Source organism: Mucor velutinosus (assembly GCF_035048745.1).
Source record: "Mucor velutinosus strain NIH1002 chromosome Unknown tig00000165, whole genome shotgun sequence".
Taxonomy (NCBI): Eukaryota; Fungi; Mucoromycota; class Mucoromycetes; order Mucorales; family Mucoraceae; genus Mucor; species Mucor velutinosus.
The window spans coordinates 2,096,944-2,119,975 of NW_027041913.1; the positions used below are offsets into that span (position 1 = coordinate 2,096,944).

General features: G+C 41.1%; 8 protein-coding genes across 8 annotated transcripts; 5 read left to right on the forward strand and 3 right to left on the reverse strand.

The window, feature by feature from the left end:
- Positions 1–3,798: 3,798 nt before the first annotated feature.
- On the forward strand, positions 3,799–4,645 carry ATC70_003662 (uncharacterized protein; the record flags this gene model as incomplete). The annotated part of the gene is made up of 3 exons (XM_064823017.1): positions 3,799–3,859; positions 3,915–4,138; positions 4,196–4,645. 3 exons carry the CDS (start codon positions 3,799–3,801, stop codon positions 4,643–4,645), a joined length of 735 nt encoding a protein of 244 aa, XP_064679617.1.
- A 316-nt stretch (positions 4,646–4,961) lies between these two features.
- Positions 4,962–5,674, forward strand: ATC70_003663 (uncharacterized protein; the record flags this gene model as incomplete). The annotated part of the gene is made up of 2 exons (XM_064823018.1): positions 4,962–5,477; positions 5,528–5,674. The coding sequence occupies 2 exons, from the start codon at positions 4,962–4,964 to the stop codon at positions 5,672–5,674; spliced, it is 663 nt and encodes a 220-aa protein (XP_064679618.1).
- A 65-nt stretch (positions 5,675–5,739) lies between these two features.
- ATC70_003664 (uncharacterized protein) lies at positions 5,740–6,284 on the forward strand (the record flags this gene model as incomplete). The annotated part of the gene is made up of 3 exons (XM_064823019.1): positions 5,740–5,865; positions 5,918–6,122; positions 6,175–6,284. The coding sequence occupies 3 exons, from the start codon at positions 5,740–5,742 to the stop codon at positions 6,282–6,284; spliced, it is 441 nt and encodes a 146-aa protein (XP_064679619.1).
- A 154-nt stretch (positions 6,285–6,438) lies between these two features.
- ATC70_003665 (uncharacterized protein) lies at positions 6,439–7,779 on the forward strand (the record flags this gene model as incomplete). Its single annotated transcript, XM_064823020.1, has 2 exons — positions 6,439–7,143; positions 7,210–7,779. The coding sequence occupies 2 exons, from the start codon at positions 6,439–6,441 to the stop codon at positions 7,777–7,779; spliced, it is 1,275 nt and encodes a 424-aa protein (XP_064679620.1).
- Positions 7,780–7,847: 68 nt separating this feature from the next.
- Positions 7,848–9,539, reverse strand: ATC70_003666 (uncharacterized protein; the record flags this gene model as incomplete). The annotated part of the gene is made up of 6 exons (XM_064823021.1): positions 7,848–8,074; positions 8,128–8,648; positions 8,715–8,868; positions 8,927–9,051; positions 9,124–9,186; positions 9,253–9,539. The coding sequence occupies 6 exons, from the start codon at positions 9,537–9,539 to the stop codon at positions 7,848–7,850; spliced, it is 1,377 nt and encodes a 458-aa protein (XP_064679621.1).
- Positions 9,540–9,687: 148 nt separating this feature from the next.
- ATC70_003667 (uncharacterized protein) lies at positions 9,688–11,475 on the reverse strand (the record flags this gene model as incomplete). The annotated part of the gene is made up of 1 exon (XM_064823022.1): positions 9,688–11,475. One exon carries the CDS (start codon positions 11,473–11,475, stop codon positions 9,688–9,690), a length of 1,788 nt encoding a protein of 595 aa, XP_064679622.1.
- Positions 11,476–12,148: 673 nt separating this feature from the next.
- Positions 12,149–13,180, forward strand: ATC70_003668 (uncharacterized protein; the record flags this gene model as incomplete). The annotated part of the gene is made up of 1 exon (XM_064823023.1): positions 12,149–13,180. One exon carries the CDS (start codon positions 12,149–12,151, stop codon positions 13,178–13,180), a length of 1,032 nt encoding a protein of 343 aa, XP_064679623.1.
- A 6,450-nt stretch (positions 13,181–19,630) lies between these two features.
- On the reverse strand, positions 19,631–22,917 carry ATC70_003669 (uncharacterized protein; the record flags this gene model as incomplete). The annotated part of the gene is made up of 8 exons (XM_064823024.1): positions 19,631–19,798; positions 19,856–19,952; positions 20,005–20,291; positions 20,344–21,814; positions 21,872–22,458; positions 22,514–22,592; positions 22,653–22,717; positions 22,771–22,917. The coding sequence occupies 8 exons, from the start codon at positions 22,915–22,917 to the stop codon at positions 19,631–19,633; spliced, it is 2,901 nt and encodes a 966-aa protein (XP_064679624.1).
- Between the last annotated feature and the right edge of the window lie 115 nt (positions 22,918–23,032).

Here is a 23,032-nt window from a genome sequence, read left to right on the forward strand (position 1 = left end):
GCATATATTCACTAAACACGGCAAGAATCTCACATCACGTTCGAAGAAAGACCATGGCAAATCAACAGACAGAATTCCAGTGCATGTCTACAACACAAGCAACATAAAGAAATACACACAAGAAGGCACAACACTCAGTATTAAATTCGCTTGCCCTGGCTGTTGCGACATATATATCACTGTTTCAGAGCTCGCGCATCATGTCGACAATAACCATGTAAAAAGAGCGCCATCGCTTGAAAACATATCTCCTAAAGACAAACGATGGGTCCTTTTTTTAAAATTCTGTTTATTGATTGCGTCGCCTACACAAGGAGTGATAGATCAGTGTGAAGAGGCGGGTGCAATTGAGATAAGTACATATGGAAAAAAATATAAAGGTAAGATATAATAGGGCACTAAACTATACTAAACTATGCTAAACTATACGTATACTTCTAAATAGATGACTACAGGAGGGAGTAGCGCTGATCCTCATCAATGGTCTGACGAACATTGTTTGGGATGCTGGCCAATGTCGCTGTGTGGTCAGTAGGAACCTTGTCGTGGATAAAACGCATATGTGCCAGCCATAGCTGCGAGAGAGTAATTATGAGATTTCAGTATGGTTTAATTCCTTTGAGTTGGCAGTACCAGACATTGGAAACTTCCAGGGTAAGAAGAGCCTCGTAGATTTCTTGGGCTGAAGTCGTTGGCCAAAGAAATTCAAAAATGACTCCCTGCCAAATTTTCTCTTTAGTGAGGAGGTGGTTAGGGGAATCCTCTACAGACAGACATACAGGACACAAGGGTGATTTGAAAACCGTGGGCATGATACGGTGTAAGAGGCGGCCGTGCGGAATACAATCCAAGATAAATCGGTATAGCACATTACGTTGGATATAGCTAAGTGATAGGGATCAAAAAAACTTTCAACTGGTGGCAGAGATGTTACGCAAAGCCAGAGGGGGGGGGGGAGAACTGACGAAATATTTTGGCATAAGCCTTAGTAGCGCTCAAAGCCTGACCGTCTTGGAGTCGAAGTTGTTGGACGAGGGAGCAAAGGAAGCAGTAGAATCTCTCAAGGGAGCAGGGCTACATACTGGCACAAAGTATGGCTGAAACTGCAACTTGCCAGAAGGGAGTGCCTTGAAAACGGTGGTAGGAGTACGTTTCTAGTTGAGCAATGATGGGTCTCTGGTGTCTTTCCAATGTACAAAGTTCAGACGGGCATCGTATTGGAAGACGTCAGCAACCAGCATTTCTTTCACTCGCAGTGGAATCACAAAAGAGGAGCAAACGATGGGTCCTGGATGGCCACAGTGTTTCAAACCAATTCCACGAATATCGCCGATCTTGTATTACTGCGTCGCGTACAGCTGAATTTGCAGTCTAGAGCCATTTCAACGAGCTTTTGGCTATGTCTGGTATCCTTGTCTTGCAGCGACGGGGCAATTATGAAGACTTGCCAACTGACATTTCTCCACCCTCCTTATTGACAGTATCCCGCACTGAAATACTGTCCAAGTACAAGCGCAGCACATTCCAACCGCACGTTAGATCAGCAGTTTGTGGATGACAACATCACGAAAACACGAGCCAAAATCGAGCTTCTCTCACTTTGTGAACCAGTTGTTACTCCCTTACCACAAGATTCCATTGAACCAACGGAATACGAATGTGCAGTTATCATGGCAATAATGTCCTTACTCCCGTATCTGTACGACTGTGACATGAAGCGACTCTCTGAAGCACACCTGACTTTCAGCTACGTCCACCCATTTATGTATGGCCTTTTGTCAGCAAAGAAGCCCTCAAAAGTTGTGCATTGCTCGAACATAGTCCCAGAAGAGTTTGAAGATGCTGTCGATCGACCAGATTACAAAATTGACGTATATGCATCTTCTGGATACCGGTTCTCGTACACCGACGCCTATGGAAAGGTCAAAAAGAGCAGCGATGTTTCAGTCGCATTGCTTGCCAAAGATTTTTATCGATTGTGCATTCTTTTTTGAGAGGTTATTATCATTGCAAAAGACACCTATATAAGGAAAAACTACCAACAAAACCAAACATAAAAGGATTCAAGCTAATTGATTGTCCTTTTAATTCCATGATCCCCATTTAATCAGTATCGCAATCATCATTGTCATTAACAGCAAGGCATTTAGGTCAGCCAGCAACAATGCCGCTGCCAAAATCAGTTCAAACACAGTTTATTTTTTTCTGCTCAAGATTGGACAGATATCGTCTCTTTTCGACTTTTTTAATCTATTCTGTGATATTCGATTATATAAACTGTGATGATCACCCTATGCTTCCTAATACATTCTTGAAGTACTTTTCAAGGCGCTTCCAATGGTGCTAGTTGTAATAGATGTTTTGAATGAAATTACCGAGTAATCCAGTAAAATATGAAATGAGGTTTTTAGCGAAAATGGCCATATTTTGCATATGAAAGCCTCATAAGAGTGGCTTCAGAGGTTGCTTTGGATTGAGAGAAACATTTTGATTTGATATATGCCATAGTAAAAGTCTTCATTTTCAAGGTGGAAAACGCGATCGTTTGAAATTCGATGAAAAGCATGAGGGGTACCTCATGCTTTTTGGTCGACTTTTGGCCATGTTTTTTTGGGTCTTCAAAAAATTGAGCAAAGGTTTTAGGAAGTTACAACTATTCAAGTACAATTGTTTGGCGTCATTCCGATCGCTCATAAAGGTCTACATGCCAAGATATGAAGGCTTGAAAGCTGTCAAATTTGGTTATGTATTGCTTTATAGAGTGTGTTTACACGGCATAAATCACATCTTTAGTAGCTGCAATTTACTGGAAAGGCAGTTCTGTAGCTTGAGCAACTTTTAATTCAAGTAGGAGGCATATTGGTTTTGGTAAAGCTAATTCATGCAAATTTTGATGCACTATGTCGCTAGTAAGCTTATTAACAATGGAAATGAAAACCCGAATTTGCTGCTGAATACTATGATTTTGAACCTTCGCTTCGCTGCGGTCAAGCCCTCATATAGATTAATGTTATCAAGTGTTGGATTAGACGCCTGATTACCATGGCGTTTCGCTTTTGATTTACTACGGTAAAACCCCCCCTATAAGACAATGCCATCCAATGTTGGATTAGATGCTTAGTTGTCATAGACTTTACGCCTTTGCTTCGCTAAGGTAAACCTCCCCTATAAATCAATGTTATCAAGTGTTGAATTAGATGCATTATTATGTTCTTGGAGATAATGTCGTCGCATTCTTAGTTCTGAAATGAAAGCGGCAGATGCTCTCGGTGCTCTCGGTGCTCTCGGTTCTTTTCATTTCTTTTGATTTACGCACCAAATTTCTCTATTTATTCGACATAAATCACATTTTCGAAAATTGAAATCTTCAGGTAGAGCAACTCTACAGGTTATATGGTTTCTAGCTTGAACAGGAGGCATGACAATTCGATTTGATTTTAACAAAAGATATTTCATGCAAATTGAGATGCTTGATGTTCTTGGTGGAGGGACTAAGCCTCTCCCCCAAACACCCTCCCAATGCTGGCTTCGCCAATGGTTTTATTCACAAAATTTTGAAAGGATATGATTAGAGATAGAGATATGCATATTGATATCATTATTTGACCGCGCAATTTTTTGCACGACATTGAGCGACCTTTCTGAAATGACTGTACTCAATTTAGATGCTGGCAATGTGCCCACAAGGCATGTTTCACAAAGCTGATAAAGTAGGCAAATTGACATTATATAATGAATTGGTATATATTCACTTATTACTATATTCACTTATTACTATTTATCTCTCACATCAACAACATGTCTGACCCTATTGCCCCTCATAGTGCTCCCATCGCTGCTTACATGAGCGTCCATGAAGGTTTGTTGAATACCATTCCATCTACAAATGCTATACCAACATGCAACGCATGTAGCTACCAATCTCGCTTATGTGAGATACTTTGGTCATATTGATAATGCAACAAAAGCAACTTTCAAGAGCCTGGATTCTCGCAGCTTCCAATTGAGTTACTGTCTACCCAACGATACACAAGCGCACCAAGTTTCTATCCCATTCAAGACGCCATTACAAAAGAGAGAGGACATCCGACCTGTGTTGGAAGCCATGGCCAAGGAAGCTGAAGAAGCATTAGGATTAGTAAGCAATAGATCCAACATGTCTATCACGCAGCACATACTAAACCTAGAATGACAGCCTAGCTCACTAACAGGTCTGCCTCCCTTCATGGCAGTTGCAAAAGCCATTGCTGCCTCCACTGACGTCTATACACCTCCTCTACCTCAGGTGCCTTTGAACAGCTTCTACTTGCCCGAGAAGAAACTCATGTGGAACATAGGTGTTGGCTTGGGCGTTGTAGCTTTATTAGCTTGCTCTTCTGATGCCTATCTACAACGTCAATTCCCTCCTCAGGTGTTGGAGCTTCGAAACAAGATGGGTGCAGAATTGCTCTACAAGATATGGAAGGGTTTAGTGGTTGTTCATTTGGCTGAGGGCGCCTATACATTCATCACCTGTGTCCGCAGAGGCTGGTACTCCCCTGTGAATACAATCAAATGGACATTGAGCTCTATTTTATTTGGTTTCGGATCTCTTAAGCAATTGAAGAAGCATGCAAATGATGTGGCTGGTATCAAGTCAAATTGAGTCTGTGTATTGAATAAACCTGGGAGTTGTATCCTTGTCTAAGTTAAACGTTCTGATGAATGGCTACGTATTGTTTCATGTTGCGCATTTGCTTAGTGCTTTTCGTCGCCATGGCTGAATGTGCATATTCGCCATTCCAGTTAAATCCCACTGTACTCCAACACTTTGGCATTTGGCATCAATTGCATTATGCAATTTAAAGTGGTTCGATATTTTTAGGAAGGGTTTGAACGGCAGCGGACACAATAACCGAAACTGTCAAAAGGATGTAACGATTACACTCTTTTCTTTTAGCCATCTATAGCCCAGTATCATCATGCTAGCCATTCGTCGAGTCGCTCCTACCATTGCAAAGTCGTGTCGTTCCTTGTCCACTGTGGTGCACCACATCCATCCTGTTATGGATACAGCAACAGCAAACACCAATGACCGAGAATTAACGCAATGTGAAAAGGACATTATCTCTCCCATGATTCGCGTTGATCAATCTGGAGAGGTAGGCGCCTACTACATTTATAAAGGCCAAATTGCAGTACTAGGAGGTGACCCCAAATTGCGACCTTTGCTAGAGATGATGTGGGACCAAGAGAAGCATCATTTGGAGCTGTTTAGCGATCTGGTAGGTGAGCATCGTGTGAGACCGAGCTTATTGAGACCCCTTTGGGAAGTAGCCGGGTTTGCTGTGGGTGCTGGTACGGCACTTTTGGGTAAAGAGGCTGCCATGGCTTGCACAGAAGCAGTAGAAACAGTGATTGGAGATCATTACAACGAGCAACTGAGAGAATTGCATGCACTCAAACATCCCAACAAGCAATTGGATTACTTGTCCAAAGTAGGTGGCTATTTTAGTTATAATTGAAGAGAACTAACTCGATTATGAAGACTGTGGCAAGCTGTAGAGATGATGAATTGGAGCACCATGATATTGCTGTGGATCATAATGCCCGCCAAGCGCCTTTTCATAGCCTGTTGAGTGCAGTGATCAAACAAGGCTGCAAATCAGCTATTTGGGTAGCTGCCCGTGTTTAAATAAAAATCAGGTGTTTCATGCAATTTCTGTTTATTTTCTCACCTTTCTTTCTTTTGTGCGTGAAATGCCCTCCTCTACTATTACAAACAACAATCCGTCCACAGCATTTAAGAGTGATGCTGTATTTAAATACTTGGATGCTGCGTTGAGATCTTTGACAGAGGACGATAAATCAAAGCTGCTGAGCAAGGTAAAGATCATAGGCGGATTGGATTCCAAGTCATTGAGCGTACATGGAGTAGATATCTGGCGTATTTCAGTTTACCATCAAGAACAACCAAGGGAAAACACAGGCATACATGCTTGATTTGAAAAAAGGAGGTTCAGTAACAGTGGTAAAAAGTGCTGAGCTCGCATCGTCGTCGTTGAATGAGTCATTCTCGCCGGATGTGGTTCTGTATATTTGTGATGGCGATATAGTGGACTTGGTCAAGGGCAGATTGAATGGTAAATGATGTCAGATGCAGTGCAATATTATCGACTAATGCGTACGTCCCAGGCCAAAGAGCGTTTATGTTGGGCAAGTTAAAGATCAAAGGAAGAATGGACCTGGCTATCAAGCTGGATGCTGTCTTTAGGCAACTTGTAGGCAGGAGTAATAAGCTATGAATTCCTGCAACTGTCCAATAAAATCAGGATGGCTTATGGATCCTGATTAAACCAAACATTCGTAACACCGAAAAATCTTTCTCTCTCTTTTTTTTTTTTTCTTCTCCTGTTTCTTTCACACTATATATATATAAATATATACAGCACCACAGCCATGCGAGGTCCCATTGTGTTAGGAGGTTCTTCTCACCCTAAGCTCGTACAAGAGATTTGCGATCGTCTTGGTATTGAGCCAGGCAAGTCTCGTCTTTCTAAATTCAGCAACAATGAGACCAGCGTCGAATTGTATGAATCTGTACGTGAGCAAGATGTCTACATCGTGCAATCTGGATGCGGCCATGTCAATGATAACTTTTTTGAGCTCTGCATCATGATTCAAGCCTGTAAAACAGCGTCAGCAAGAAAGGTTACCGCCGTCATTCCCTTCTTTCCTTATTCCAGACAGCCTGATGCGCCATTCAAACGCTCTGGTGCTCCCTTTATCCGTCCTCCACCCATGACAGTGCCCTCCACACCTAAAACTATGCCCTCCACACCTAAAACTATGCCCTCCACGCCTAAAAACGAGTACATCGATAACCCCTTCCAGCCTGCTGTGCCCAATACCACATTCTCACGGTTATCCAGCGACCTCGACATTGGACATCAAATCATGTTGGGAGGCGGAAGTAATGCGAACAGTAACAGAGGCATCACTGGCTCTGCCATTCAACAACATCATCAGCAAAAGCAGCAGCAAAACAATAATACCAATGATGGATACAAGCAGTGGGTCGTACGATCTGGTACTTTGATTGCTGAATTATTGACATGTGCAGGCGCAGATCATATCATTACCATGGATTTGCATGACCCTCAAGTAAAGAGTTTCCTCCTCTATGAGATTCAACAGATAGATTAACGCAGCTTGTCTTTTTTTTTTTAGTTTCAAGGCTTCTTTGATTGCCCCGTAGATAATCTATCGTCTCTGCCTTCCATGGGCAAATACATCTATCGCAACATACCCAACTACGGTGAAGCCGTGATTGTATCTCCTGACGCAGGCGGTGCTAAGCGTGCTACCAGTATTGCCGAGAAACTACACATGGATTTCGCCCTGATCCACAAAGAACGTCGTCGTCCTGACAAGCCTCAAAAGCATGATTTGATGTTGGTGGGTGATGTGCGTGACAAGGTGTGCATCTTGATTGACGACATTGCCGATACTTCATTTACCATCACCAAAGCAGCTAAACTGCTGCACGAGAATGGCGCCACCAAGATCTACGCCCTCATCACACACGCTGTCTTATCTGGTGATGCTGTTGAAAGAATTCAGCAAAGCTATTTGGATCATGTCATTGTCAGTGATTCTGTACCACAAGATCAGCATATCCAAAAATGCAGCAAATTCTTGATCTTGCCTGTCGCTCCGTTGTTTGCTGAAGCTATTAGAAGAATCCATTTCGGTGAGAGTGTCAGTACCTTGTTTGATCCCAAATATGAATTGTGCTAGTTGGAGAAATAAACACGCTGCATTTATTTCTAAAGAGTAGTATGTACATAGTAGGTATAATGGCGTTTTTAAACAATTTGCTGTGGTTCCTCAACAGCCAAGGGCGTAGTGTCGTATGGAAACCATTCGTATTGGCCATGCACTCTCCATGTTTTAAGCGTGTTGTCTATGATGGTGTCTTGATCGTCTTCCTCTTCACTATCGCTTTCTTGACAGGGTAATCTGAATTTGCGCTGACCAGAACATGTAGCCATCACAGGATACACGGGGTTAAATGTTGCGCATGAAGTGATGTCTATAATAGCCATGTTGGTATGTAGATCACTGTTGGAGGTCACATCCACTTACCGTCATGCGCTTTGAATGATGTAACAAGACGTTGTTTGGTCTCGGTGTCCTCCGTAGCTGTTGTAGATAGATCGTATATCAGTGTATTGCCCTCTGTATCGCCTGTCATGAGGTATTTCCCCGTAGCATCCACATCAAACTGCATACGCTGATTTGTCTTGCCGGGACGAGGCAGTTCAAACAATATATTGGCTGAATCTCGGATATCCCAACATAGGATGCTGTTGCTGTGTCTGGATGCTGAATACAGGTACAGCCCATCTTTTGAAAACTGTACTTGCGTGGCTCCTCCTTCAAATCCTGTCAGCTTCAAGCAAAGTTCATTGTTGAGTTGGTCGTAGATGCCAATAGACTGACTGTAAGATCCCGCGGCGTAAAGTCCATCAGTGCTGAAATCGAGGCATGAAATGATGCCCTTTTGTCCCTTTCTCGATTTTCGTTTTGGAATAGTAGGGTGTTTGGTGCTCTCGCCTGTTTGCACATCAAATATCTCGACCATGTTTTCATAGCCACCGTAAATCCTGAGGAGAATATGCGTGTCAGCGTTTGATAGCAGTGGAATGTGCACAAACACTGCTGATACTTACTTGGATCCATCTAAATTGAATGCAAGCGCATTAGGGCCTATGAATCGCTCGCAGTGATCAATGGCTCGATAGGATGCTCGTACGGATCCAGTGTAATCCCACAATTGGATGGGATGATCTCGCACAGATGTGATGAAGCAGCATGTGGATGGGTCTATATGCGTTCATGAATAGTGTCAGTCAACATCTTCATCAGGCACGACATAACATACCTTGAGCATTCATCAATGGAAACCAAGCAAAGTCATATACCGATTCTCCCTCACGTATCCCCAAAGTAGGCGACATTGGCAAGACAGAGTTGCCATGCTCACTGTCTTGATACACATTTTCCGGCCTAGCATGATAGTGGAGCAATGAGATTAGTCTTGCTGTCACGAAAAAGAAGCTCGGTCACCGTATACATTACAGTTGAAATAGGCGCAATACATCATCTGCACTGTTTGTTAATAGGCACGATCCATCTGGAGACCTATCAAATCACATCTTAAATCAGCATTGTTTGATTTTTTCAGTCAACGGATGAGGCCATACCTACCATTTAACATTACGGAAAAAGCTGTTGTTGGCGGATTGCTGTTCTGTATCGACCTTTTGTTGAATGATGGCTGCGTCCTTCATCAGGCTATGCTGTATGGTATCGTTGTATCTGTCGCCAGTGGAACTGATCAGGGTGCACGGTTCTGTAAAATTAGGGATAAAGACAGTGTAGCCATTTACTGCTGCCGCTGCTTCGTCAGTTGCCAACTGCATAGAGTCATTCTCGACTGTGTTGCTGATGGCGACCGTCTCTGCCACAACCGTTGAATTAGACACCTGGTTCATGTAGGTATGTTAATAAAAGAGAAAAGAGTGTTTGACAGAGAGCGGAAACTGATAAAAACTTTTATCAGTTAGATTCACCACATTTTGGATAAACGTCTCATTTTCATGCAGGTACAGTCATCGAATCTGATCTCTTTTCAAATACAACTTATTCAATCATATCTTTATTGAACGAAACGGGATGCGGCAAGTCGATTAGTGTGCAGGCAGTGTATTCACTGAAGCCCTTGGGAAGGAATGGATATACAGCAAATGGGCAGAGAGCAATGTCAGCCTTCTGTCCATCGATCCTATAAGATGTGCTTGCTAATAGATTGATATTCACTTTTTGTAAATGATGATTGTTTCGAAAATCTAATGCTAGTAAAAACGACACATCTGATCTGTATTCTGCACGAACCGTGCTGAAGTCAAACCGTCGCAGCATAGGACAGAACGGCAGGATGTCCTTTTTGAGAGCCAAGTTCAGATCAAACCAGTCTGATGGCTCAAAAAAGTTGAATCGTCGAATCTGAAGCACTTTCAGCTTGTTGTTTGCCATGCAAAGAGGCTCATTCAATGCTACAGGACACACGCTAGAAAGCGTCAAAGCCTCTAGGTGGGGTGTATTGGCAAATATATCAGATATTTGCTTCTTGCAGTTGTTTACTTGAGATGTGAATGTCAATTGTGTTAGATTGCTGAACGACTCTAGCAGGCTGAACTTGAGCGGCGCACGCTGCTTGTTGTTCTTGTTGCTGATAATGTGCAGCACTGTGAGTTTATTGAGATTGTTGAGAGATTGCATACGTTCCAATTGCTTTTGAATTGTGTAATGCTTGAAGCTGTAAAGTGTACACTGGCGGAAATCTCCAGCTACGTTTGGTATAGATTGCACAACATTTGTTGACAATGGTACAAGGTTGGAGTTGAGCATTTCTAGACTAGTCATTTGAGATAATGCAAAACTTATCTGCTGCTCAAATTGCTTTTCGGGTGCTTGCATCCCTTCTAGTCCATTGCTGATTTTGTGCATGTCAAAGCTGGCCAGGTTTGGGTATTTCAGTCCAATATACTGAAGCCAATTGTTGATGGTCACCATTGTCATCTCTGTCTCTCTCACCGACATGAACGACTTTGCTAACTTGATCTTTAGGTGCCTAAGGCTTTGTGCTGTCTTCTTTACGGGAGTTCCATCTATGTTGGATCTGTGGTATGGCAGAAAATGGTTGAGATCTGCTTCACTATCAAACCATTTATCCAGACCTGTCGTTGAATCGCACACATGAGTTGTGACAGAGATGGTATGTAGCTTGGGACAGTTTTGGTGAAGTTCCTCGAAATCCAGTAAGCTGACAAACGTAAAGCGAGCGCAAAACTGTTCAAGCCATGGCGCATTCTTGGTGAGCTTAATCAAGGATCGGAGGTTATGCTGATATTTTCCAATAGAGCCATGTCGTTTGTTGTAGGTGATATTGATCGATGTCAAATAGACCGGTTCGGGCGCTTTCAAGAACGACATGATGATGGGATAGCTACCTGATCTTTCTACAATCCCTTCTAGATACTCCCAACGTTGCACGCTTCTCTCCAAAGAGCTCAGGATGGCTGCTTCTATTTCTAAAGGACGACGAGGTGCCTTGAACTTGGGATCAAAATCTGCGATATGAAGATATTTGAGTCTAGGAAACACCAACGAGAGATTCATGAACGTTGCTACGGGTAGTTCGCATAATGACATGTCCAAACGATGCACTGTTTCTCGAAAGGGTGTGTCTGTAAAAAAGTCGATGGCTTGATGCAAATGATAGGGATTTCTGAACAAGAGTCCCTGATACAGAATTGTCTGTTTTAATCGAGTATGCCATTCTTGAGAGACCAAGTTACATTGCAGTTTGTCTTTAAAGTTGAGATGCGATAAGATGTAGAGCAACAGTTCACCTGGTAGTCTATCCATCGAGTTGGTGTACGGCAAGCTGATAGTAAAGCAAAAAGTCCCAACTATGCGTTTTGAACCTCATGCAAAAATAGCAGAGGGCTAGATGCTAATTTGTAAGCCGAAGGGCTGCATTCACCACAAAATCATTGTGTGTACTATCTATCATTGCAAAACTTTCTGATGGACATCTAAAGGGATAGTTCGGTCAGTTAATTAGAAACTGTATGTTTCATTGTATCGACTACTATTTTATAGTATCTTCCATCAGAAGTTGACTGAATCATGACCGTTGACTATCGTGATGAACACGGCAATTAATGCCAACCATAGACGAAACGAAGAAGGACAAGCGGCTCAAAAGAAAGAAATCAAAGACTAAGCAAGTGGCTGACTTCTTGGATGTACAACATAAAGAAAAAAATGTATTTGGTGATATTAACCTCTTCATCTGCTGAGCATTAGTCTTGATCTTGGCAAAGAGATGAATTTTTCCATATTTAGAGAATATTGGCCGAAAATATAGTGACACGAGCACTGTCAAAAAGGAATTACTGTGGCAAAGTCTAATATAATGTGTATCGTGGCCTAGAAAATGTTGATCCATGATCTCGTTCCTATAAAAGTCAGTAGGTTTGTGCAAATTTCTTCTTCTTAGCTCTTATTTCTATACTTTTAATCCGCAACTATCTAAATGCAATTACTACCTAATGGCTTGGATGTAGCGTCCTTATACTTTGGGTACAGCCCCAATCTACCACTGACCTACGTTGGTATGATCGTGTTTGGTCTGTTATTCCTTGGATTATGCACAAGAGTCTTTTTGACGCATAGCCGCATGTTCTTACTGCTTTTGCCTCTGACCTCCTTACTGCAGGTCGTTGGTTATGCTCTACGATTCGAATGTGCCAACAATCCCAGCATGGGCCTCTTTATTACCATGTCCATCTTTTTGCTTCTGTGCGCAAATGTCATCGCACTTGTCAATTACAAAACTGTGAGAGAGGTCATTGTCTATTCAGGGGTGGAAACAAGGTTTGTGGTGATCGGACCCAGATTCGCAAAGATCTTCTTTGATTTCAACATAATCGCCTCTATTCTGCAGGGTGTCGGTGGTGGCATCCAGTCTGATCCGGATAGCAGAGCCGTTGGCTCTCATCTGTCACTCGCTGGCTCCTGTATTCAACTTGCTACCTTGATTTGCTTTCTGATTGCTGCCCGTTATGTCCATCGATCTGATGACTATCATTTCCATGTGCATGGTCAAGATCCCAAGAGAAAGCTCTTTACTGTCATCTATATCACCACAGTCTTGCTTTGTGTTCGTCTCGTTTATCGTATCGCTAGCTATGCAGTAGGAGCTACAGGTGTGATTGCTACGCATGAATGGACATACTACGTTTTTGATGCCTTGATGATTGTCTTGTGCCTATTTTTCCACTTGGTGCTCTTTATCGGTAATTACCTCCCTCATGTGAATGAAGCGACAGACGAAGAGAAGCATGACAAGGGAACGTCAGTTGAATCAGAGCAGATTGATTTAAGCACTATGAAGAACAATAAGAGTGCTCAATATCAACAAAATCAGCAATCGTTACCCTATTATACGGAAAATAACCAGCAAACTTCAAATGCCAATGCCAATGCGGAACCCGGCAAGACTGAGAAACTGCTATCTGTATTGCCAGTTACTCGCATCATATATAGAATAGCTAAAAAAGCCTAATAACAACCTCAAATATACCTAATTCTATGTATTTACTAATGAACAAAGCAATAAACCATCATAGCATTAGAGTAATTCTTCGTACATCGAGATTCTTATTCTCGTAAGTGATTTGCATCCAAATCTATCTGTTTTTTGCTTACATTCAAGCATTCTTAATGTAAACCCGTTTTTGAATTGTTTTAAGCATTCAGGTGTGGCTTTTTGCAAATAGATCAGATAGTAAGGTGTGCAGCACAGCTTTTGAGCGTTCACCACTGGACAACAAAAAGAGCAAGATTTGATTGTGTAATCTTGACACATCCAATACGTCTATCACTTGCGACCAACAGGTTATATATATGTACATGCAAAGATGACAGGAAGCTTTACGTTCAAAGTCGACAACAGCTGAGGCTTTACTCGCTTCGATATGGAACCTGGGTTAATCTTCGCATTTGCTCGCTGCTGACAGAATTTAATAGGAATCTGGGAGTTCCAATGTACGCTCCCTCCATGCTTTTGCTCAAAGACTTGTATTCTACGACCTTTAGGCAGAGAAGTTGATGAAAGACTCAGAATAAAGTCATATTAGCCATGTAGCTTGGTGCAGAATAAAAATGTGCCTCAATTGGTGTTATTCTTAATAGTTTATCTACGCTTTCTGTCTAGATGGGCCTACTTTTTTTTTCATATATTTGTAGAGCTTTCCAAGAAAATTATGTACTAAATGTTGTGCCAGAAGGGCTACAACTGTCTATAAAGATTAAGATATTCTTGATGGATAGATATGTCTGTGTTGTGCAACAACATGGACAAGCTATGATAATTGAAGTGCATCTCAGCTATCTAAATACTGAGGTTCACCAGATGTGATAAGCGTTGTACAAGAAAAATTGCTACTTTGGCATTCAGAACTTAGAATAACTCTTGTCTTCATCAATATATCTTTAGTTTTTGTATCTGATCTTATTCAAATAAGCTTTTTCTTGTTTTTATAATATCGAACATTTTTTATAAGCTACAAATTATAATCCTTTTATTCTTTGTGCTTAACACTAAACCTGCACCACTCTACCTATAGAATTGCTCATTGTGTATACCCAAAGAACATTTATTGTTTGAGGGTTCACTAGAAGCTGTTGCATCAAAAAATTTCATGAATTTTCACTACCAAAAGGTCAGCCCCAACTAAAGTGTGCAGCGCAACAGCTTTAATCCATTGCCAAACAACAACAAGCTTGATGTATCATTTCTAAACCGGATCCCCAAATGCGTAATGGCAACCAGTTCAAGCACAGATCACATCAGATCATAAACTTTGACATGAAACAGGATTCAGTTACGATCCGAATCATGGCATGTTCAGGAAAATAGATCCAATCTATTATCTTATTACCCAAATCAACCCATCTAATACCTTATCCTCACATCAAATCACTAAATTCGAACAGTATATAAACCCTCTTATTTCCAATGTAATAAACGATATTCTTTACCTGATTAATTTCATACTCTTTTATATAAATAATTTATTTCTGATAAATCAAAGCTATGATCTGATCAGGCGGTTTAAGTTTCTATGCTTTCCAGGACTGCATTAAATTCATATTCTGCAATTACTTGTAATTAAAAGGTTGCATTTCAAAGAGAAAACTCAGAGTGAACAGCATAATAATACACTAGAATAATTAATCCGCCTAAAAACATTCCTCACATCAAGTTGCGCAATAGATGCTAAGACAAGTGATTGTACCACCTTATTATCATACTTTTGAATAAAAATGTATAAATTTTAACTATTTGGATACCCTTTTTATTACAAAGACAAAACCTTATTAAATGCTAGATCAATAGGAGATCAACTAGCTGGAATCCTTCGGCTCTTGAACCTCTGAGCCAATCAAATTGTTTGAAAACTCCGCTGACCTAAAAAAAAAATTGCGAGGGTTTCCCCCGGTTTTGATGTGAGGCAAAATTTTAAGCGCCGCTATAATAGTAGTATAGCCGTTGCTATCATCAAACTTCCCCCAGGTGCTAGAGCATGCCTTACTTACACCACCTAGCTTTAGATTCTGGCGTTGAGACCCTCAATCATCACTAAAGTAAGTAGTGATAACCAAGTGGAGGCGGCCTATCTACCTCCTAGCCTCGGATAAAGTCTTGTTGAGCTTCAGGGATAGGCACATCCACACAACGTAAAAAAGTATGCCTCGAAGAAACATAATCGAAGGAACAAATGAACATAATACTATAAGAGTATAGAAGTATGTAGGCAAAAAAAAGAGACACTCACACGAAGCGAGTCAAAGAAAAGCATATCAAACACAACATCAAAGATGTTTAAAAAAAACTCGTTGTTGTTGCAATAAAATTGCATAAATGAGCAACGCGCATGGTAGTAATAGTCGGATGTACAGCAACATGACACAAATACGCACAACTGCAAAAGCAACAGTGACATTATAAGTTTGCATCACAACATAATGACTAAGGTTGTTTCATGTTAAGCTACAGAGGAAACACTACCAAGAAAAGAAAAAAAAGAAGAAAGCGCAACAAGGCAAACATCATGAATGCATTATCACGAGAAAGGAAGCAATAATACAAGCGTCCGAAGAAGTTTTATATCATTGCGACCAGAAGAAAGAAGATACCACTTACCACAGCCACAGATAAACCAGAAGAGGACACGAAATCACCGGAGACAGACCAAAGAACGAGGAGCATGCACCAAATACAGCAGACCAGGAAAGACCAGATTAGCAGCAGCAGCAGCAGCAGCAATACCAGCACCATAGAAAAACTATAGAACGAACGTTATCAGCAAAGAACAGACAAAGACCAAAGTAGTCACTTACTGCTTATCACCACCAGAGATAGACCAGAAAAGTATAGGTAATCGCCAGAGATAGACCAGAGAACAAGCATACTACAACAAATAGAGTAGACTAGGAAAGACCGGAATAACAGCAGCAGCGGCAGCAACACCAGCACCATAGAAGAACCAAAGAACGAACAACACCAGAGACCAGACAAAGACCGAAGAAGCAGGCAGCAGAGATGGCAGAGAAGTAATGGCAGCAGCACTCACTCAAACAAGCAAAAAATTACTAAAACATAATAAACAAACTCAATTAGTGTTAATTTTATGCCTTTCAGTGCTCGTTATCGAATGGTACCTAATATATTCCACTTCAAAGAAGCAGTATCAAGTTCTTCCAACAGTACAAGACAGAGTTATCGGATGCTAGAGTGTTATTATTAATTAAACGATGTCCAAAACCACCATGGTTTGATACTAAAACGCGTTTTGCAAAAGGGTAAAAAAACGAGGGCATGGAAAAATGAGAGGGCACCCTATTCGACGTCACGACCAGTAGAGTTAGTCTCAGTCTTGTACCGTAGCAGCCATAATTGCGGCAATTTAATTTGACATTGTGCAGTGGTATCTTCGTGTTCAAACCTGACTTGATCTCACACCCTTTAAACGTTTTTGCTACATTTGACTATGAAAACTGTCGTTGTCAAACCCAACTTTCTAATACATCTCTAGAGGATTAAAGAAGCAGCATCGAATGGTACTGATTGCTTTTAGCTTTCAGACCGAAAATAATGAGCAATTTCAAGAAATATGAAAACAGGTTCTCTGAGAATATGTCAAAATTTAGCATATGAAAGTCTCATAGAAAGAGTTTCCAATGTTGCATTTAATTTTTACGATCAATTTGATCTAATACCTATCATAGGAAAAGTCTTCACTTTTGACGTGAAAAACGCGATCGTTTGATTTTCAAGAATTTTCCCTTGCTAATACTCATGTAAAAATGAAGATTTTCATGGATTTGTAATGACCCAAAAAATTTTGAGATAAAGCAGCAGTAAGTAAGGCGTATCAAAGGAGAGCGATTTGGTCCAATTCCAAGCGTCTCCAACGATTTGTAACATGAGTTATTCGTGCTTCCAAATGGCTAAATTTGGACAGAATTTGACCAAAAACAAGGCGTATAGTAGGTTGTTTTGCGAAAGGAGTAAGCGAACCACGGTTCTGTCTGATGACCCCGATGTTCTGCATTGCACTGAACTCAACATCTAAGCGATTGACGCTTTTTGTTGTGCCAGAAGGGCTACAACTGTCTATAAAGATTAAGGTATTCTTGATGGGTAGATATGTCTGTGTTGTGCAACAACATGGACAAGCTATGATAATTGAAGTGCATCTCAGATATCTAAATACTGAGGTTCACCAGATGTGATAAGCGTTGTACAAGAAAAATTGCTACTTTGGCTTTCAGAACTTAGTATAAATAGAATAACTCTTGTCTTCATCAATAAATCTTTAGTTTTTTTGTGTCTGATCTTATTCAAATAAGTCTTTTCTTGTTTTTATAATATCGAACATTTTTTATAAGCTACAAATAATAATCCTTTTATTCTTTGTGCTTAACACTTTTATTCTACTTCTGAGGTTCAGGCCTTTCGTTTTGAAATACACGATTACAGTAATTTCATGACTTGAGCGTCAACAATACCATGCAAATTTGAATCTGGTAACTTGCTCAGATTGAACGAGATGCTTATCAGATTAGCATGACACTTTTGATGGTTGTCCACAACTAAGATGCCATATCTACCCATGAAGCTAGACGTAAATAAAGTCTATCCACGATGTTAAACATTCATATTTTAGGAAAAATGACCGAAAACGAACAGGCTGAGTCAGTGTCAGCACAACTGGGGAAGCAAACAACAAAACTTTGTATTAAAGTCGAGCGAATAGAGATTCACGATATCTACAAACACTGTAATACTATATTTGACGCCAGGAGATTGTAGTGAATTCCTGTTTAAATGGTTTCACGGACCTACACTGTCGAAAAGATCAGCTCCAGCCAAGTTGTTCAAAATCGATCGCTCAATGCTAACTTTTGCTACAGTGACGCATATAAAGTTCTTTTGTATGTCCATATGAGTCATACAACGCCCTGAATTCATTTCATAGACTTGATCATCACATGGATGTTTCTGTGCTGTTATTAAGGAAAAACGTGTTTTTGCCACCGTAAACTCCAATTTAGAGGGTTAAAAACCTAATTTTTGAAAGGAAGCATTGTAGGTGCTCAAACGACGACTCATTTTGTAGAACAAACACAGGAAGCATAGTCTGATTAATAATAGAGAAGCCTGATGGAGTTAGTAGTTCCACAAGTAACAGTGTCAAAGCAATGTTTTTATATTACATTGGCTACCTTATTATACTTTCCTCGCTTGGATATTTGACAACGAATGCAGCGACTGAGAATCCAATCATACGTTTAGCAGCCTCCTCTGAAAGTGGGCTTATAATCGCTCTGAAATAAATTTCTAGCATTAACTTATTAGGGCGTGAAAAAGGTATTCTCTTCTTTTGGTAAAGCGCGTAGCATACCTTTGGCTCTTTGCTAAACTATAATGAAGGAAGATTTAATCAACAACAGATTTTTACTACAACCTTTCTCAACACCTAATCTATCAATCTAGCACTCGCAATAACTTGTAGTTAGCAGGTTCATACATGAAGGCCATAGTTCAGCAATGGCATATTTTGAAAATCATCAGTTCCTCAGTAATAACCCTTGTAACCTAAAATCCAATTACACCACCAATGCAAAACTTTGTCATAGGAGCATGCTGTCTTCAAAGCTCTAGCATCGATATTTCAAAACTCAATTTTGGTTGGCCCCAACCGCGAAATCGAAATCGCTTTTGTTAGGGCGTTTTTCTATCCACTGGAGGAAAAATCGCAAATTATTAGGATAAATTATTTGTAAACTATACACATAACTTACTAAATAATTCACAAACTTGAATTATAGTGAATTATCCTGTTCTAAAAGGAGATGGCCCTTGAAATTGGAGTAGATGTTCTGATTGAGAGTGGGAGGCATGTAAGTACTGAGTGCAGAGGACCAAAAGGAGCGTTTATGAGGGCAGGCAAAAAGGAAATGTTTAATTGTTTCCTTGGAGGAGTGGCAGAGTTTACAGATGGGTTGGTGAATAGTTGGTTGGCGTCTGTGAAGGAGGCCACTGTTTACCAACACTGTGCTGAAGTAGTAGCTAATAGCTTCCGAATAAGGTAAATTTAATAGACATCCCTTACATCAAACAGTGCAATGGATGCTGGAACATGTGGGGAAGTTATGTAGGTATAACTTCGGTACAGTGTTGTTAAAGTTGTTGCTATAGCAGTATCTATTCGGAGTAGCTGTAAGAGCTGCTGCTCTAATGCTGCTCTAATGCTGCTCTAATGCTGCTCTAATGCTTCTGAATTGAGCAAGTTCAGTGCTTTTAGTTCTTTAAATAAAACAAACAGTTAATACATTCCACTTTCAATTAAAGAACCAAATAAGAGACTTATGTTTGTCAAAAGTTTATTTCACGATGGAATGTTGCAGCAGATCCAGAAGCAACATATGCTTAAAATTCAAGCAACTATTTTACAGTTGATCGCACATAGAACAAATTGTATGCGGCTCTGCTTAGCACCTTGGACTCATCACATACAGAGAATCGAGAGTCATCAAAATTATGCCATTCATTCTTGTAGCCATTGCGAACACAGGCAGTGTAATGCCCGCCAGTCAGTGATCCAAAGTGATTCTACAGGGAGTTTGTTAGGAAACGACATTTCGAGTGTCATGGGAATAGAAGACTTACAGAAACAGCATATAAATCATAGTTGAATGCAGACTTCTCAGGTGGCTGATCAGGTGGGAACATGGTAGATGGCACGTAACGCGATAAATCAAGGCCACTAACACGTCTCATTAAATGCCGTAAACACATCATTCAATGCGGGTACTTACCTCATGGGAGATTCTACGATCGTCTCTAGCTTGTCTTTGAATGGACCATCAAACGAGAATCGCTTCAAATGAATCAACAGAACGTCTGGCAGCTTTGATAATGTCAACGATTTACTTGCACGACGAAGCGTTTTACATTTGGGACATTGCCAGGCATCATCGTGGTCCAAAATCTCTTCCTTGACAAAATAATCCAGGCATTGATAGATGGATACACTGGAGGGGCCACTTCGCTTGGCTGGAATGGGCAACGACAGCGACATGAATGAATTATAAGTAGTAGAGGTCTATATGCCTTTGTGAGTTCCATGCGCACACTCCCGATTAACAAGTACTTACAGCTTGGCATGTTAAACAGGTCAATCTACTACGATACTGCCCTTGGAACAGACTTACAATGACACTGGAATTACGCTCCAAATACCGCTCCCAAGCAATGCCACTTGCTTGCCAATCAGGTAATTGTTCGAAGCGAGCTTCCTCTTCAGCAGATTCAGGTGGAGGACTAGGCCGCTTCTTCACCAAATTACAGTCTTCATGAATACCATCTAGCAAAAAGTTCAAAAACTCTTGAGAATCGTGCTGTTCACTACCGCGAAACTGAGGAGCAAACTTGATCAATGCTTCCCGAAACAACACGGGCGAAATAAAGTTGTAGTTCTCGCTCCACATGGTACGCAACAAACTAGCAAAGTTTTCGGCCAACACACCACCTGTGCCCAAAAAGTTGTCCTTATTGATATGCTGTCGGAACACGCCAGAGATGAAATAACGAGCAAATGGAATGGTACCGCTGAGACATTGTATGATGGAATTCATAAAGCACGTATTTCCCAGATTCTTTAAACCTGTTGTACCAATCATGACATTACCCATTTGAGAGAAGGAATTGTCAGATACAGGTGCAGTGCGATAAGCATTGTTAATAGGCGATGATGCGTAGACTTCTTTGGGTGGTAAAGGAGGGGCAGAAGCCGCCGGTGCTGCTGCTGCTGCTGAATCAGGCGCTTCTGGTAGGGGTCGTTGTGGTTTAGGTGGTAAGGGAGGTACGTCGAATTGCTGGTTGGTGGTAGATGTGAAGCCATGGAATGGATTGTCGATAAATGTCTTTTTTCGCTGCAAACTGGATAGGTTGGGTCGAACATCTGGGTATTTGGTGGTGGCTGTGTCCGCATTTTGAGCAGGAGCTGTCGAAGGTTGGGGTATAGGCATAGCATAAGCTGAGGTCTTGGATGGTGAAGAGGGCTGATACAGTGTATTGCTAAATACGCCTCTCAATGGAGGTGTAGCTACGCTCCGTTCAGTGTATCTTGTCATTGATTCCTTGTTACCAGAGGATCCCGTATTACTGAAATAGTCGTAAAATGTATGATGGACCTTGACAGGGCTCAAAGCCATGTTTTGATCTGATCCTCTGCCTACTACATCCTTCAACCAGTGTGGTTTTTGCTGCTGCTGCTGCTGCTGCTGCTGCTGCTGGTAGTGGTGTGGTAATGGTGATGCGTCTCGGCTATGTGCGTTGGCAGCAGTGGAAGAAGCATCATTCGTGTATCTGAATATACCTTTTTCGCCAATCACTTGTTTCCAAGCATCAAATCCACCTGACAACATAACAGGAGCTCTTTGCAATATCTTTTGAAATTCCAACTCGTAAATGGCTGCTCTCAAATGGTTGAGTGTAAGGTTTTGAAGGGATTGTGAATTCTGATCGTAATATACGACAAGATCAAATTGATGTCGACCTGCAAATATCTGTTGCTCTGCATCAGGGTTCATGACCATAGATTCTTCGATTTTCCTAGAGGAAACACTAGACGGAAATATCAGCACTTGGCCATGATTTTTAGGAAACATGCAGCGAGCTTACTCTTGTTTCAACACTAAAGGTTCAATCTGCGCAATCCATTTGTGTTTGATGAATCCTTGATCAAAGAGTTGTCGTGGTCGAACATCCAAGATCAACACACTGGGCTGCTTACCGTCGCTCTTCTTTACGATCCAGGAAGCAAGCTGTCGTGCATCTACGATTGGCGTTGGCGGGATTGATAAGTCAGCAGAAGGTGTTGGCAATTGCAGCACATTGGTCGCTGACGATTTAGGTGGAGCTGTTGGCTGTTGCTGAGGTTGAGGCTCAGGCATTTTCATGAAATTAGAAGCAACAGACAAAGGGCTCGAGTTACTACTATGATTGCTGCCGACACTGTTATCTCGCTGCGTTGGTTTTGCGGTGCCATTGTTACTAGGCATGTGCTTTGGCACCGAGGGCAGATTATCCAAGAAACTGCTGCTATCAATATGCGTTGGGCTGGGCATCGGCATAGGCATATCGTTCACTGGCGGATATTTATTCATCACATCCTGAACGAAATAATCGTCTGCTAATCGATCTGGATCACTGTATTGCAGCTTTGCACTGAGTTCCTCCAAAAGCATCAATATTTCATCGCTTGTTCTCTATCAGTTTCTCTTAATACCTGCATAGCCATTTACATTGATTTTTCGCACTTACTGCTTTGAGCTGACGGTAGGTAACATCCTTCTTGGCTTCCTTGAAATTTTGATGCTTGGCAATGACTTCGACCATGATGCTTTTTTCACATATCATATTAACCTCTGTCTCAAATGAACACACTGCTAAAATGATTTACCTGCAACCCTTCATATAGTAGACGTAAGCATTATCCAAGCAATTCTCACGATACTCGAAATCACCCTGATATCTGTGCGTCAGTATATGGGTTTTGCTTGGCAATAACTTAGACTTACCTGCTCATATAATTTAGATACTGTCGCTATCCAGCTTTTGATCGAATATTTAGACATGTCCGTCTTGTCTACGGTCGCTCTCCTCGAAAGCTCTGCTAGCGAAGGTGGTAGCGAGGAAGGTACACCATTTAATGTTGGTACTGTCATGATATATTGGTGGAAGAAAAAGAAAAAGAAAAGGGCAATTATTTTATTTCATGTCGAATATGGAATAAACTGCTGTTCCATCATTGAAAGCAGCTGCTATTGCCCTGATAGCACC